This window comes from Lissotriton vulgaris, unplaced genomic scaffold (assembly GCF_964263255.1).
Source record: "Lissotriton vulgaris unplaced genomic scaffold, aLisVul1.2 SCAFFOLD_2047, whole genome shotgun sequence".
NCBI lineage: Eukaryota > Metazoa > Chordata > Amphibia > Caudata > Salamandridae > Lissotriton > Lissotriton vulgaris.
The window spans coordinates 234,501-251,751 of record NW_028247943.1 but is presented as its reverse complement, the minus strand read 5'-3'; the positions used below and the strand labels follow the sequence as shown (position 1 = coordinate 251,751).

General features: G+C 47.5%; 1 protein-coding gene across 1 annotated transcript in view; it reads left to right on the top strand.

Moving 5' to 3' along the window:
- Positions 1-17,251, top strand: part of CACNA2D2 (calcium voltage-gated channel auxiliary subunit alpha2delta 2) — a gene marked incomplete at its 5' end in the record, with an annotated part of 448,456 nt that overhangs the window by 206,101 nt on the left and 225,104 nt on the right. The window contains 2 exons of the mRNA XM_086949852.1: positions 9,704-9,801; positions 17,026-17,116. Coding sequence (XP_086805978.1) covers positions 9,704-9,801; positions 17,026-17,116 — 189 coding nt within the window. The remainder of the gene's footprint in view (positions 1-9,703; positions 9,802-17,025; positions 17,117-17,251) is intronic.

The window sequence follows — 17,251 nt, the reverse complement described above, 5'->3', positions numbered from 1 at the left end:
GAACCCACACCGTCACACTTGCTCTGCTCCTCAAATACCTGGCATGTTGTTCAATAACGACGGCGTTTCTTAAATGTCTCCACTCTAGACTGTACTCTTGTCAAATATTTTTTTAACCAGGGTTTGTAGTTGTGGAGGGCAGAAAAATATAGAAGTCAACCTTTTTTCTTTGAAGAACGCGTGTGATCAAAAGAATGAGTGGGTGAATAAATACATGAAAAATCCATTCAAGTAACAGCAACCATAGTCAGAGAGGGTCCATGTTTTTTTAAGAGTCCAGAATAAAAAGTGACACATACACAGACAAGGACATGTCTGTACCCAAAGAGAGAGGGGATAGGCTGTCATAATAATGACATACTCTGTCCCCCTATCATTATCTCGCTCTCTTCTTTTATCTCCCTCTCACGCACACAGAAATATCTCTCTCTTCCCCCCGCCCACACTTCTAGTTGACAACTTAGAATATGCATGGCACCACTGCTTGAAGAGGATGGTTTTCAAACCTTTTCTGTGGTTAACAGTGTAAGCAAGCCATTCTCCTTTGCTCACAGTGCACCCTTGTAATATTCACCTGCACTGGCCGGCTGCCAATGGTCCCTCTGTTACATGGGTTTTGTATTGCGCTTTACGAAAGGACAGTGGACGCTCTCGGAATTCAGAGGTGTTTTTATTAAAAGACCTCCAAAGTCTCCATAATATGCAAAGAAGTGCCATGCGTAACATGCTTAAATTCTTTTGCGCCCTAATGATGCCCTAACTACAATTGCTTTATTAACCTTCTTGCTTTCCCACATTTGCTTGAAAATGCACGATTTGCCCACTCTTTTTTAAAAAATTTCCCCATGGGATAATCTCCCAAACCCCTCTTATGACAGCCGGGCTCGCTTGCTACGCTCGCTCACCACAGGACACTTATCCAAATCTTCTACAACCCACCACTTTCCAACGTCACCAGCCTGCACTGGTGTTTACATTCAAGTTTAAATACCACCATGTGAATGTCAGAAGTAATGAGTTACTACACTGTTGTGTTTTTCATTTTCACGTCAGCATATTTTGCTTAGCCACTGCTCTTTCCAATTTACACGCAAAGTGAATGTTTTTTAACAGTATGTTTTATTTTCATCACCTTGCATATTTACACCTGCACACATTGGTGTTTACATATGCAGTGAGGCTTATATGCACAGGGTTTCTTCTCAAAGGAAGGGGCAGATGTTGCATTATGCCCCTTGAATAGCAGCTTCCATGGATCTGCTCTCCTCTCCTTCACCAACATTTATGTACACATGTATCTCTTGCCAGCAAGCCAGCAAGCCTGCCGTCTGTAGTCATTACTAATAAGACAGCTTGTGCAGTATAACCACTGCACCAGACACCATGCTTTCTCTTTCCCTGAAGTACATTTTTGTATACATTGAAACAGGGTGCTGCTTATAGCATCAGCCAACACGGGAGAAGCATCCAGAGGGGGCACATACATTTTTTGCACCAGGCTGGGCACTAACTTCTGGCAAGCTTGTATGCACTCTATAATATTTGCATGCACATTTTTGTGGTCTGTGATTACCCACAGTGGTATGTATGCACACACTGTGATATACATTATTGTATGCGCAAAAACACACACACATCTGTGCTCACACAAATTGAGCAATTCAGGCTTGCATTGTGCGATTTGTAGTCATATTGATATAGTTCCATAAGCAAAGTACTTGTTATATACACTATACCATTTTGGCTTGTATGTGTAGCGGACCATACTATTTACATAACGCTCTGTTCAGTCAAATAATTTGCTATTTACGATACGTTCCTACTTGTAGGACACCCCCGCGCCGCACGGCCACCAGCTGCTGCGTGTGCCCCCTTGCCCCGACTGCCTCGCTGCCTGCCTCGCTGCCGCTGACCACGCCCCCTCCTTCGAGCGGCGTGGTCCGCGAGCGCCAGCCGGTTTCTCTTGCCTGTTCTTTGCATTGTTTTGTATTTTCCTTCCTTTGTGCCTGTTTCTTTTTAATTCTGTGCCCGTAATTGTGGTTTTCCTTCCTGTTTGCCTACTGCCTCGCCGCCCTCCGCTCTCCCTCCCCGCTTCCCGCCACCGCCGATAACCCCGCCCCTTTTTTCCCTTCTGTACCCTCCCCGCTCCCGCCCCCCAGCTGCTCCGCCCACCCGCGCACTTGGCCTTATATGGCGACCGTGCGACGCAGGTGAGTGTGACCTACTTGTAGGACACCCCCGCGCCGCATGGCCAACAGCTGCTGCGTGTGCCCCCTTGCCCCGACTGCCTCGCTGCCTGCCTCGCTGCCGCTGACCACGCCCCCTCCTTCGAGCGGCGTGGTCCGCGAGCGCCAGCCGGTTTCTCTTGCCTGTTCTTTGCATTGTTTTGTATTTTCCTTCCTTTGTGCCTGTTTCTTTTTAATTCTGTGCCCGTAATTGTGGTTTTCCTTCCTGTTTGCCCGCTGCCTCGCCGCCCTCCGCTCTCCCTCCCCGCTTCCCGCCACCGCCGATAACCCCGCCCCTTTTTTCCCTTCTGTACCCTCCCCGCTCCCGCCCCCCAGCTGCTCCGCCCACCCGCGCACTTCGCCTTATATGGCGACAGTGCGAACACGCAGCGGTCACGCGCAGCGGGCACGCGCAGCGGGCGCGCCGATTGTGCGCCGAAGGCGCGCCAAAGGTAAGCCCGTCTACGCCCGTCCGCGCCTGGACCGCGCCCAGTGCCAGGACCCCTGGCCCGTGAGGACCCCGAGCGACCCGCCTGACGTACACAGCCGCCACCCTCACCGCACTCAACACCGGACGATTCCCGGGATGCTGCAGAGGCACCCCACGACGCGTCCACGGACCCTTCAGCTGCAACACCTGCAAGTTCACCTGCATCTGGACCTGCCCGACATCAGCACCTGCCAAGCCGAACACCAGCAGCAACCACCTCAAGTGCATCCTGCTCAACACCCGCTCCGTCCACAGACACGCCATCGAACTCTGGAACCTCCTAGACGCCACATCCCCTGACGTTGCCTTCTTCACGGAGACCTGGATGAACGCCTCCTCAGCGCCCGACATCGCCATCGCCATCCCAGAAGGCTACAAGATCACCCGGAGGGACCGCAACGCCAACCAGGTGGGAGGAGGCATCGCCATCATCCACAAGAACACCATCCGCATCACGACCAGCACCGACAACACCCCACCCTCCGCCGAACACCTGCATTTCCAGATCCACACCGACCCGAAGACCACCCTCAGAGGCACCCTGATCTACCAACCTCCGGGACCACGCGCTCAATTCAGCGAGGACATCGCCGACTTCGTCAGCCCGCACGCCCTCCCCTCCGCGGACTACATCCTCCTGGGGGACTTCAACTTCCACCTGGAGAACAACAACGACTGCAACACCAGCACCCTACTCGACAACCTCGCCAACCTTGAACTCAAGCAGCTGGTGTCCACCCCCACCCACCTCGCCGGACACACACTTGACGCCATCTTCTCATCCAGCAAAGACATCGCCTTCAGCCACGCCACAGAACTCCACTGGACGGACCACAGATGCATCCACTTCACCTTCAGAAGAACGACGATCCACCACCACCAGCAACAGGTTGCCCGAAGAAGCTGGAACAAGATCACAGCAGACCAGCTCGCCACTTCCCTGAGCCAGCACCCTCCGGCCAGCTCAGCGAACCCCAGCCAGGCCGCCGACAACCTCTCGAAGTGGATCAGCAAATGCGCAGACAAACTCGCCCCTCTGAGGATCCCGCCCAGCAGACCCGGCAATAAGAGAGCCCCATGGTTCACCGACGAACTCAAGAGCTCCAAGAAGAACTGCAAGGAACTCTTCAACATCATGAAAGAGCTCTCCAACCCCAACGCCGGAAACAACGACATCACCCCATCGCAAGACCTCTGCAACTCCCTCGCCTCCTACTTCCACAACAAGATCGCGGACATACACAACAGCTTCAGCACCCAACCGACGCACGCCACGACCGCAGCAACGCCACCCACCACCACCCTCCGCGCCTGGACCCCGGTCAACACAGAAGACACCGTCCACATGATGAACTCCGTCCACTCCGGATCTCCGACCGACCCCTGCCCTCACCACGTCTTCAACAAAGCCGACGCTGTCATCGCACCCCACCTGCGGGACATCATCAACACCTCATTCGACACCGCCACCTTCCCCGAGAGCTGGAAGCACGCCAAACTCAGCGCTCTACTCAAGAAACCTACAGCAGACCCCACCGAACTCAAGAATTACCGCCCCATTTCTCTTCTCCCTTTTCCAGCCAAAGTCATCGAAAAGACCGTCAACAAACAGCTGGCCGCCTTCCTCGAGACGAATGGATCCCTCGACCCATCGCAGTCCGGATTCCGCGCCAACCACAGCACCAAGACCGCCCTCATCGCCGCCACTGACGACATCCGAGCCCTGATGGACAACGGAGAAACAGCGGCCCTCATCCTCCTAGACCTCTCCGCGGCTTTCGACACGGTCTGCCACCGCACCCTAGTGCAGCGCCTCAGCAACGTCGGAATCCAGGAGAAGGCACTGGAATGGATCGTCTCCTTCCTCGACGGAAGAACACAAAGAGTCCGCCTACCACCGTACAAGTCAGAGGCCACCGAAGTCATCTGCGGCGTCCCTCAAGGATCCTCGCTGAGCCCTACTCTCTTCAACGTCTACATGAGCCCCCTCGCGGCCATCGCACGCCAACACAACCTCAACATAATCTCCTACGCCGACGACACCCAGCTGATCCTCTACCTGACCAACGACCCCGCCGCCGCCAGAGCCAACCTGCACGAAGGGATGAAAGAGGTAGCCGAGTGGATGACGACGAGCCGCCTGAAACTGAACTCAGATAAGACGGAGGTCCTCATCCTGGGCTCCTCGCCCTCCGCCTGGGACGACTCCTGGTGGCCCCCCGCCCTGGGCACCGCACCCAAACCGACGGACCACGCACGCAACCTGGGTCTCATCCTGGACTCCTCCCTCTCCATGACCAGACAAGTCAACGCCGTCTCCTCGTCGTGCTTCAACATCCTGCGCATGCTGCGGAAGATCTTCTGGTGGATCCCCACAGAGACCAGGAAGACCGTCACCCAGGCCCTCGTCACCAGCTGACTGGACTACGGCAACGCACTCTACGCCGGAACCACCGCCAAGATCCAGAAGAGACTCCAGCGCATCCAGAACGCCTCAGCCAGACTCATCCTCGACATCCCACGACACAGCCACATCTCCGGACACCTAAGAGACCTACACTGGCTCCCGGTCAACAAGAGAATCACCTTCCGCCTCCTTACCCACGCACACAAAGCTCTCCACGATCAAGGCCCAAGCTACCTCAACAACCGCATCAACTTCTACGCTCCCAAACGCCACCTCCGATCCGCCAGCCACGCCCTCGCCGCCGTCCCACGCATCCGCAGAGCCACCACAGGAGGAAGGTCCTTCTCCTACCTGGCCGCCAAGACCTGGAACTCCCTCCCGGCCGACCTGCGCCTGACCCAAGACCACCTCTTCTTCAGGAAGAAGCTCAAGACCTGGCTATTCGAGCAGTAGCGGCACCCCCCCCCCCCCCCCCCAAGCGCCTCGAGACCCTACGGGTAGGTAGTGCGCTCTATAAATGTCTTTGATTGATTGATTGATTGATAGATCCACGCAAGGTGTGGAATTATATGACATACACACAAAATGTTTGTTTCAAATCTATTTTCTTCATTCTACACATACGCACTCACACTGCTTTACACAAATGCACTGTGCATTTAAGATGCATAAACTGCTGTGTATGACCACACAATGAACTGTTCAACTTATTATAAATGTTTTTGTTTCGGATCACCTTATATACTGATGTTTGTGTGTGTGTGTGAGTGGACACGTGCTTAAGTGTGTGTGCATTTTTTGCATAAAATTACATAGGTATATATGCATAGTAGTTCATATGTCAACTCTGTGTACTCTAAACATCCTGTCCTCATGCGGCAATTTCTTATAATGATACCCTCAGTGCATGAGTAGCCGTCGTGAACCCCAAGTCAAAGAATCATATCCTGTGCAAGGGGCTGGTAGCTGCCCTTCCCTTACCAGAGCCCTTCAATTGAGTCAAAGAGTGGTTTGCTTCCAAAGAGCAGCAGATCTACTCAATTTTCCTCTTTTTCGCCTCACATCGCTACCACAGAATATGGGTTTACCTGGGAATTCCGATGTCATCTCATCCATTCAATTCATGGAAAAATCCTGACCCAAGGAAAGAGCTCTAGTGAACTTATCTAGGAAGAGATTTTTGATATTAAGTAAACTATTGATTGATTCCATTAGGAGCTAAAAGGAATATTTTGAAGATGGGTAATATTATTCATATTTGGTGAGTAAATAGAGTAGTGCCTCTTTTGCCTTGGGCACTTTCTGAATAAATGATTTATCGATTCATTCCTTAGTCGGGTAGCAAACTAGGTTGACTGAGAATCATCAAGTAAGCGATTGGCTCAGTTCATAACTTCCTAGCTAAGGGCCTTTTTTTATCCCGGCGGATGGATTACTCCATCAAAAACATGACAGATATCTGGTACGCTGTATTGCAATCTCCATAGGATATAATGAGATCGTAATATGGCGGACGGGATATCCGTCACATTCGTGATGGAGTATTCCCTTCCATCAAGATCTAAATCAAGCCCTAAGTTACAAATTTGTTAAGGTCCATTGTCTCTTCGTAGAGTTTTAGGATGATGAAAGCTTACTTAAAACAACATCAGGCCCTCCAAAATCGAATAAAATCATTTCTTTTGCACAGATGAGGAGGGACAGAAAGGTATTGGTTCCTGGGGCAGTTATGGGTAACATATAAAGGACGTTCTTATGTCCAGCAGACCTTTAGTAATAAGAGCTTTAGAAACCAGTATTGTTTGTTGACCACGTTGGTCATATACCATAATGGGTTGTTCCAAATGGCAAATTACTTTGCAATGAAACTTTAATGCCTTTTTCCATTAAAACTAAAGGCAAAAGGTCCATGGTGAAGCAGAAGGCCATGGAGCATCTTCTAATCTAATATGTAATGATAATTTGTTAAGAAGATCTATGAACCAGAGTGCCCAAAGAGAATAGTACAGGTGCCTTCCTTTTCGAAGTATTAACATCTTGTTTGTGGCCGGACATTCATGTGTGGGCCACCCGATTCCTACTTTGCAGGGTAATATTTATCAGTTTATTTGAACTGTTCTGTTTTACTCCATACCAAAATATCCCTAATGATTCAATCTATTATGCTATATTGCGGAATGGGAATCTATCGATAAAAATGAAAAAGTAATAGTTGCAGAAAGCAGTCTGGTGGGGAGGAAGGGGTTCTAGGCAGAGATAATCACAGCCCAGCCAACTAGCTTCAAAACATTGCTTCCTCATTTCCAAGATCCTCTATAATATTACACATCATGATTGTTTCCAGTCCCATTTTCTCTCCAATGAAATAATAAGATAGTTTTTAATTTGGAGCAAGAATACACCATCATCAATGCTCGGTGTCAGTTGCTTGATGGTGTGACCTACCCTGTTCCACTTGCAATATCAGCTTTTGCAAAGAGTAGGAGAGGCGTTCCTGCATATCCTTGCAGCTATTATATTCTTCAGATGGCTCTTGGAACATTTGCAGCAACATTGGAGAAGCAGATTAATCTTGCTAGTGGTCTTTCTGCTTTACCAAGACTTGTAACAACCACCAAGCTCATAGGTTACTCTAGGGATCACTGGGTAAAATGACATCAGCCTAACATATCTAGACTGTTTTGGCACTTTGCCAATCACCAGGGACATCTATAATATTTATATATACTCTTTCACACTCTTCCGCATGATGAACGCTGTTTGTCACCTGCGGTTTGTATTGAGTTTATCGTTTTCCATTGGTAAAATGATTGGCAAACAGAGGAGCACTAGCTGGGGAGAAAGGGATGTATGCCATTACCATTTAGTTCCAGGAGCCATGCATGTCAGAGCACACTGGACATTATTGGGCATATTAGCAAGAACCTCTTTAAAATTATTGCTGTTTTAGTGGCAGGAAACTGCCGCTAAAACGACAATAATGGGCTTGCTAATATGCGTTATTTGATTCCTATAGAAGCCCAGGTTAGATGTGCAGGACATCTAACCTGGGCTTCTGTTGGAATTCTATAACGCATATTAGTAAGCCCATTATCGCCGTTTTAGTGGCAGTTTTCTGCCGCTAAAACTGTGATAATTTTAACAAGGTTCTTGCTAATATGCCCCAATGTTTGTGCTCATTATACGTGATATTTATTCTCACAGTCTCACCTTGAAGTTCATACTGGTCATAGTATGTATGTAGTCATATAATATCATACTGCTCTCCAAAAAAAGGCTGCCCTTTTGTCCAAATGTTTCTTCTTTGTCTGCAGATTTTAGCTACCACTCTGCTTTCTCCTTTTCAGTCTATTTCCATGTAATGTGTTCTTTTTTACTTATCTATATATATATATATATATATATATAGATATATATTTTTATAATAGACTTTTTATATCCTTCACTTCAAATTCCTTTGTTCCTACAACCCTCCTCCCCTCATTTTCCATGACAGCGTCACAATTTGCTTGATACCCATTCAACTTTGTCTATTCATAATTGTTCTTTTGTCAAGGTCATTATGAATTTCTGGCCAGACAAATTCTTCTGTGTTTACTCTTCTAGTTATTTTTTGATTTTGCAAGCAAGCATTGCAGAGTTGAAAATGTGATCAGTCCGAATGAGTGTACATTTAAAGAAAGAATGCATTGTGTGAGAGCACTAACCTGTGATCACTTATCAGGCACTCATTTTCAGTATGAAGACCTGCAGCCAATGGGGTCGATGAGTGGACCACTGTTAAACTCAGACAACCTTAAGTTTCCATTTGGTTATAGCTAAAAGTTCTGGTTCTAAACCAGTTGCACAAATAAATCACATAGGCCTAAGCAAGGCAGAGGTCACCAGCTGGCTGAGAAATGGTTTTTCTAGACACTCTGGCGCTTCAAATGGTCCCCATCATATCCTGCTTGCAATCTGATACCAGGAGTGGCCTCTCTGCAGAGTGGAATCAAGGAATCTAAGGGTGTTTTAAAGAACTACCATCAGGATAAAATATGAATCCATATAGTCCATTGAAGGTTCCTTCAAATACCAAACTGCTTTAGTGTTTTTTCACTTTCACCAGCCAACCAGCGATGTGGAGCCATTTTAAGTGCTAATCCGTTAGAGTTGATCGAGCTGAAATGCGTAGGTTTCTCAGAGGTCGTCTAGCGCTGTTGGATCTGGGAATCTGAACGCAGTTTCTTAATGATTAGATCAAATTACCTTCCACTCTCAGCGTCCCCAAGAGGCCAGGCTTGGTGGCAGCTCAAGGCCTGAAAGGTTGACTGCTGAGAAGCAAGTGCTGGTGTGTTTCAGATAAACACCGAGGAAATATTCACAATGTCAGCAAAGTCCCTTGCAAGTTCCCTCTGTTCCTCCAAAGTGTACTTCTTAAGGCCTGTCTTTTGTTCCTTGCACTCTCACACTTGCAGGCTTGTAAGTATACCAATATATGCTCACAGATCCACACGAGTCAGTTTGTGAGAAGGTAATCTGATGTAACATTTTTCGTTCCCTCGAACCCCGGAACCTCCCCCCTCTTTTTTTCCATCACAGGGAATATTGCAAAGATCTTGACTTGTCGGATAACAACACCGAGTTCTTGGAAAACTTCATTGCACTTATGGAAAAGGTGACCCCGGACTCCAAGAAATGTAAGTACTAGGAGGGGGGTGATCAACAAAGGCTTTGAGTGTGGGTTGCAAACACTGTTGGTCAATTGAGGAGGCACAAATTGCATGGGCAAGAACGTCAGTTTTACAAATGAGCTGGTAACATAGTGACAGGATAACAGAAGTATATTTTGAAAAGTATAGAAATTTATTAAAGTCAGTCTGGGGAGGAGATACAGAAATGGAGGTCGTGATTGTCAATGCTTTTAAGAAAACAAACCACACCCCTTTTGGGTTTGTTAGATAAAGTAGACAAGGCGGACACAAGATTTTGAGGATAAGGAAATAAGATTAAAGGTAAGTTGAAAAAGTGACCAGAAAGCAAACCTTTTGTTTGGTATTCACACCCGAGCCTGATGGCCCTAGCCATCGTTAAGGTACAAAACAAACTGTAGGGACGAAAAGAACGTTTCCCCTTGTAAAAAAAGACTTGTACAAGCGTTCAAATTTCAATATAGGCAATTTGAGAGTGCCAGATGAATGGGACTTATGATATTTGAGTAACTTAAAGGGGTGGCAGCAGCATCACCATTGAGGCCCTCAATGGAGACCACAAAGGTTTCACAGGTCCTATCCTTATCTGTTTTAAAATTGAGATCAATGAGTAGCCAATACAAACCAGCCAATCTGAGTTGTTTGTAAAGTAACCAAATCACTTATGAAAGAGAAGTAGCAAATGTTCTAGAAATCAGTAGGCTGCTTGATTCACAGTTGCATCATTTCTGTTTTGCTTTGCTCACTGGAGACTGTAATGCGCGAATACGTGGGTGGAATACCACTCTAGTCCTCTGTCCTCTGTTGTGAGGAAGATCACATGGCTAATCATATGACATACACGACCCTATCACAATGCTAACATCTTGTAGCTAGGCTGGAGCTGCTCACAAGTATATATTATGTTTGGCTGATGTTAAATGTAGTTTCTATTACCTCAGACTGTCACGAAATTTCAAACTAAGTTGGGGTTCATAAGAGGTCGATTACACTTTACACACAAGCGCAAAATTTGTGGATTTTTTTATTACTACCTTGTGGCTCGTAGTGTCACTGAGAAACATTGTACGCAGCTGTTCTTAGGATGTGAGACTAGGTGGCCGTACAACAGATTCTTTTCCTGCATTCGCCTTGCTTTTCACCCTTTTAATTTCTTTTCAGTGACTGATGAGGAGAGAAGTCAGTTACAAAATCATTTGTGTCAGCTCATACAGCACATGCATGTTTGCTTATGAAATAAAACATTAAGATGAAACAAAATAATAAAAATAAGGAGAACTCTACCAATAAGAGGTAATCATCATCATCAAATAAGCTTTATTCGGCGTTTAGCCATAAAAGCTACACCATAAAATACATACATGTAAAAAATAACTCAACATAACATTACCTAGTTAAAAGAAAAATGTGTTAAAACCCAACTAAAAATAGTTTAGCATAACTAAATAAAAAAAAAACCAAAATACACAGAATCCCCTTTTTTCAACCGCAGTTATTGTGGTTCGGTGCTCGAGGACCAGGGTAAAAATCATGCAGGTCCCAAATACGGATGGAGCCATCCCCAAGTTTTGGCTGGATAGATCGCAAGTAGGGGGCAATGTTCCTGTCTTTAAACCTGACCAGAATCAAGTCCCCCGGAACATTTTTGGGCAGATGACCAAGCCACCCCACCCTTCTGACGCTCTGAATCCCACCGTCTAACGAGGAAGGTAATGGTCTATTGTTTTTAAGCCAAAAGATGGCTTTGTTCAGTAGGTCCCGGTGCAGTTCACGTTTTCCTGGTCTGAGTGCGGGGACCCCAGAGAGAATGGTTACATATGGGGCTGCTACGGGTGGTAAATCGATGCGATGTCTTCTATCTAGTGCGATCACAGGGGCTCTTTGCGGGGCATGATCGAGATTACGGGTGTTATTGTGACCACTTTGAACAGGGGAGTTACATGTTTGCAATATCCTGGGTGCATTGTCCGTAGGCCTTATCTGGGTATTAGTGGGGGTAGAGCGTATGGGAGTTACAGTGCTTCTGGTTGGTGGGTAGGACCGTGCTACCGCTTTTTCAATCCCGCACAGTCTATCTCCCAAATCATTTATTTTAGCAACCAGTGGAGAAAGAGCAGTATGTAGCAGACGCTCGATTTGGGCCAGAAGGGTCGATTGTAGGGGGGATCGAGACTCAGCGTTATCAAGTGGTAATGAGGCTGTATAAGGGCCGGGTACAGAGGAGCTGCAGTTAGTAGATGGAGGGAGGGTTTTAACGGGGGATGCCTGGGGGGAGCAGAATGCTTGAACAGTGTCTCGAGCCATTATGGAAGGGGATAGAACATCCGGCATATAATTTGTGCCACAGAGGGCATTCAGCTCTTCCCAGATGGACATTGTAGTAGGGTAGACTGAGTCCAGGAATCCTGATGACAACTATAAACAGTACAAAGCAATAGGGAAGGAAGGAAAGGAGCTTGACAGTACCTTCTCCAATGCTGGAGCCAAGAGTGGTGGCCCGTCCCGTCCTCCCAGTGCCTCAGAGGGCCGTAGAGGGCCCGCCCTTTGCCCGGGCTTAGCCCGGCGCACTCCCGCGCAGCGGGTTAAGGATTCAAATATGAAGAGCGTATGACGAGGGGGGGCGTGGCTAGCAGGGTGCGCAGGCCTGGTCACACGGCCTCGCAGGGACTCCTGGACTACCGAGTCCCTGCGGCGCTCCTCCCCTGCTGCTGCAAGTTCTTTTCAGCCACCACCGCGGAGGACCCGGTGCCTCGAAGCTGCACCCGCGGAGCGGGTGCTGCGAGGCGCTGTGTGAGGAATGCTGGCTCCCTGAAGTTGAATCCCAGGAGCAGGGATTCGTGGACAAGCCCTCGCGCTGTCGGTCCGCTTTGCTTCTCGCTCCCAATTAGCCCACAGGTGAGGCGCTGTACATCAGATTTTCCGGGGGGGGGGGGGGGGGCGTGGCTAGCAGGGTGCGCAGGCCTGGTCACACGGCCTCGCAGGGACTCCTGGACTACCGAGTCCCTGCGGCGCTCCTCCCCTGCTGCTGCAAGTTCTTTTCAGCCACCACCACGGAGGACCCGGTGCCTCGAAGCGGCACTCGCGGAGCGGGTGCTGCGAGGCGCTGTGTGAGGAATGCTGGCTCCCTGAAGTTGAATCCCAGGAGCAGGGATTCGTGGACAAGCCCTCGCGCTGTCGGTCCGCTTTGCTTCTCGCTCCCAATTAGCCCACAGGTGAGGCGCTGTACATCAGATTTTCCGGGGGGGGGGCGTGGCTAGCAGGGTGCGCAGGCCTGGTCACACGGCCTCGCAGGGACTCCTGGACTACCGAGTCCCTGCGGCGCTCCTCCCCTGCTGCTGCAAGTTCTTTTCAGCCACCACCACGGAGGACCCGGTGCCTCGAAGTGGCACCCGCGGAGCGGGTGCTGCGAGGCGCTGTGTGAGGAATGCTGGCTCCCTGAAGTTGAATCCCAGGAGCAGGGATTCGTGGACAAGCCCTCGCGCTGTCGGTCCGCTTTGCTTCTCGCTCCCAATTAGCCCACAGGTGAGGCGCTGTACATCAGATTTTCCGGGGGGGGGGGGGCGTGGCTAGCAGGGTGCGCAGGCCTGGTCACACGGCCTCGCAGGTACTCCTGGACTACCGAGTCCCTGCGGCGCTCCTCCCCTGCTGCTGCAAGTTCTTTTCAGCCACCACCACGGAGGACCCGGTGCCTCGAAGCGGCACCCGCGGAGCGGGTGCTGCGAGGCGCTGTGTGAGGAATGCTGGCTCCCTGAAGTTGAATCCCAGGAGCAGGGATTCGTGGACAAGCCCTCGCGCTGTCGGTCCGCTTTGCTTCTCGCTCCCAATTAGCCCACAGGTGAGGCGCTGTACATCAGATTTTCCGGGGGGGGGGGCGTGGCTAGCAGGGTGCGCAGGCCTGGTCACACGGCCTCGCAGGGACTCCTGGACTACCGAGTCCCTGCGGCGCTCCTCCCCTGCTGCTGCAAGTTCTTTTCAGCCACCACCACGGAGGACCCGGTGCCTCGAAGCGGCACCCGCGGAGCGGGTGCTGCGAGGCGCTGTGTGAGGAATGCTGGCTCCCTGAAGTTGAATCCCAGGAGCAGGGATTCGTGGACAAGCCCTCGCGCTGTCGGTCCGCTTTGCTTCTGGCTCCCGATAATCAACCGGGGTTCTTTAGGCTTCAGCTGTCTACTTGAGGATTATCACCAGTATGGTAACATCCTTCTTGAGTAGGATTTAGTATTTCTGACATGAATTAACACAAGGCCCTGAGAGTACAACTAAAGCAGGATGAGACTACATTCCTCACAACACTCAGGAAGATCAGAAACAGTTAAGCATCAAACTAAAGTCACAGGGGAAGTAGGATTCGCTTTGAAATAGGGTTCTCAAAAAGAGCAAGGGATCATGTGGGAACCCATTGTCCAAAGTATTCTTCTTCTCTAAGTCTCTCTTCAATCCCAGGCCAGGTCTCTTAGGATTTACTGATTGTACTTTAGAAGAAAGCAGCCGAACATGCCCTCCCAACCAATCTTTATTGCTCAAAAGCTTTCTTTTCACTGGTTTGTTTTATTTCCTAGAGTTATCATTTGTTATACCTATGCATTTTTAACAAATGTACCAAAGAGTATAAGCCAAAACAAACTCTTACGGCGTCAGTGCCTTTAATTCTTGATTTGGGGATTCTTCCACTCATGGCTATAATTTTTCACATTTCATCTCCCTCCAGCATCTACTTGAGTATGAGAGATCAGGCCTGCACATGTATGTATGTGTGGGCTAGTGATTCTAAATCCATCATGACTCCTTAAAAGAAAGGATTGCTCCTGTATTGTACACATGTTTCTGTGAACTCTAAAGCATCTTCAGTATTTACCATTATAAAGCCATAACCACCTAGCATTTCTGGAGACTTAAAATCTAAATGGGTGATCCTGCACAATGGTGATCCTGCTAGGATCACCATTGTGAAGACACTCGGCCACAGGATCCTGTCTTGAACTTTTATGGCCCCAAACAATTTGTAGAACTGTTCAGGTTGAAAAGATACATTTTGATGCAAATGCTAAACCTCATTCTAGGAATTGAGATTTAGGATTGTGTTCAAAAACATAACATTAAAGTGGGTGTTCTCATGGTCTAGCTGGCAGGAGTGAAGACAATTGAAATAAATTTGATTCACAAAGTATATGATGCTCCTCATTCTACCAGTAGATAGTCTACATCTGAGATCTTCTGCAAAAGTATCTAGCACCACAGACAATTCTCCCCATCCTCGCCCCGTTCACCTGTATGCTTTATTCTTATTCAATTCTCCACATAACACAGAACGAAATTCAGTCTCAAGAAGGCTTGAGCCAAGTGCTGATAATTTTAATCATGTCTTGGTAATTTTCTATTCTTCATTAAGTAAGTGTATCAAAGCCCTTAGAAGTAGGCGAGGAGTCTTCATAACTTCCACCACAATTTTTCTTGCTGAATTGAAATTTCAGCATTTGTACCATTTGCTCTGAGTCAGTCAGTCTCTAGCTTGAAATTCATGAGGTTGTTAAGGAAAAACTCATGCAAATATTAATATATGAACATAACTTGCCATTGAACACACAAGAAGTTAAAACCTATGTGGCACCACGTTTGGTTTATTTAATTTACTGACATTTTGGTTGATTCTTGCACATTTTATTTGTTTGCTTCTATAGTATATCAGAGAACAGCAAAGCAGAGGAGACTTGTATTGTCCACTTTGCTCTCATGAAGCTGTTTGATGGATTTAAGCCCTAATCATCTCCAAGAAAGAAACATTTTTAGTGGGAAATACGGATTCTTTAAATAATGGTTTAGTAAAACCCCATGTTTACAATGACTTGAATCTTTCAATATGAATGGCATCTGTAGTACTGTCACCCCCTGCTGACATCTAGTGAAGCAACCACCGGTTCCTTGCTCTATAGATTTCTCTCTTGATTTTCCCTTGGCCATGTACCATAAGGACTGTAAAACCATTGATAGCTGGAAAGTAGAGATTCTGTATTTATGAAATCAGGTAGTGCTTTCAAATGAAGGGCCTTGTTGTCACCTACAAAAGAATCTTGCTTAAGCAGACCCACCTGTAGAGTGATTTTCTATCTGGCTTGTTTTCTCTCACACTTTTATTATATAAAATTGCCATCAATTTTTTATAGTGTCTGTGGTATTTACCATCAGAAGAAAAGTAGCGTGAGTGCCTTCCTAAAATCAGTCCTTTCGCAGAATTGTAGGATACTCACATGAGCTTTCTTCAAGCATTACTCTCTAATTGACAATTTGTGAGCCTTTGTTGACTTTGCCTATTTTTATATTGCGTCTATTCTGATATCACCTCTGAACTCCTCTACCTTTGTATTCTACAACTACAGGATTGAAATATTCAATTGTAATGAGTTGAAAGAAGGAACGTTACATTAACATATTAAGGTTCTAATTTAGAGATTGTCAGATGGAATACTCTGTCACAAACATGACGGATATCCCGTTCTCTCATTTTCAAGTGCATTATATTCAATGGCACTTATAAGACAGTGGACTGGATATGGTCATGTCTGTGGCGGAATAATATATCTTCCAGACTCTAAATCAGGTCATACGTCTGGTACGCTACATCTATCTGCCAGTCTGTATTCGTAGTGTCATACAATGTGTTCATTATCAGCTTCTAACTTTTCTAATTGGTTGATGCACATCAAAGACATTGACAAAGGTAGATCTTGGTGTCCTTAACACCATCGCTGCTGATGGTATCCCTCTCCTGTGCTGGGCCCTAATGAAAATGGGTGTGGTCATGACGAGCTCAGCTCGTCATGAGCACACGAGCATTGTACCTCATGACGAGCTGAGCTCGTCATGATCATCGAAGGTGTTAAGAGATAGGACCTTTGAGAAGGGACACACATGTTTACCTGCTGGCCTCACAGTAATAGTATAGCTGTCTTTTATGTTTCTGCTCCATCACCACTCATCACTTGAAATTACATTTAGATCAATGGGAACCTTTAGTTCAGAGCTTTTTCTCAAGCAGCTGCCATTTTGTAATATGTTACCTAAAAGAACAGCATTTAGTTGATCCAATAAGCAGAAGATAAGTATGCACAGGGAGGATAGAGGTAGCAACATCTTTGTTTACTCCTCCTAGGACAATATCTTTATGACCTAGATATGAATATAATGCTTTCTTCTGGGTGCTTCTCGACTTCACAGGTGACAACTTCCTCCTCCATAACCTGATCCTGGATGCAGGTATCACACGGCAGTTGGCAGAAAGAGTGTGGAAGGACAAGGACCTGCTCACGTAAGCTGTGTTTTGTTTGTCAATCACACAACTGCACATTTAGATTGAGACAGAGATGTCTGGGCTCTTAAAGCACGTATAAGGCACTGCTTGAAAAACAAAAATCCCTTTGAGCTACGCAGCACTGATGTGAGT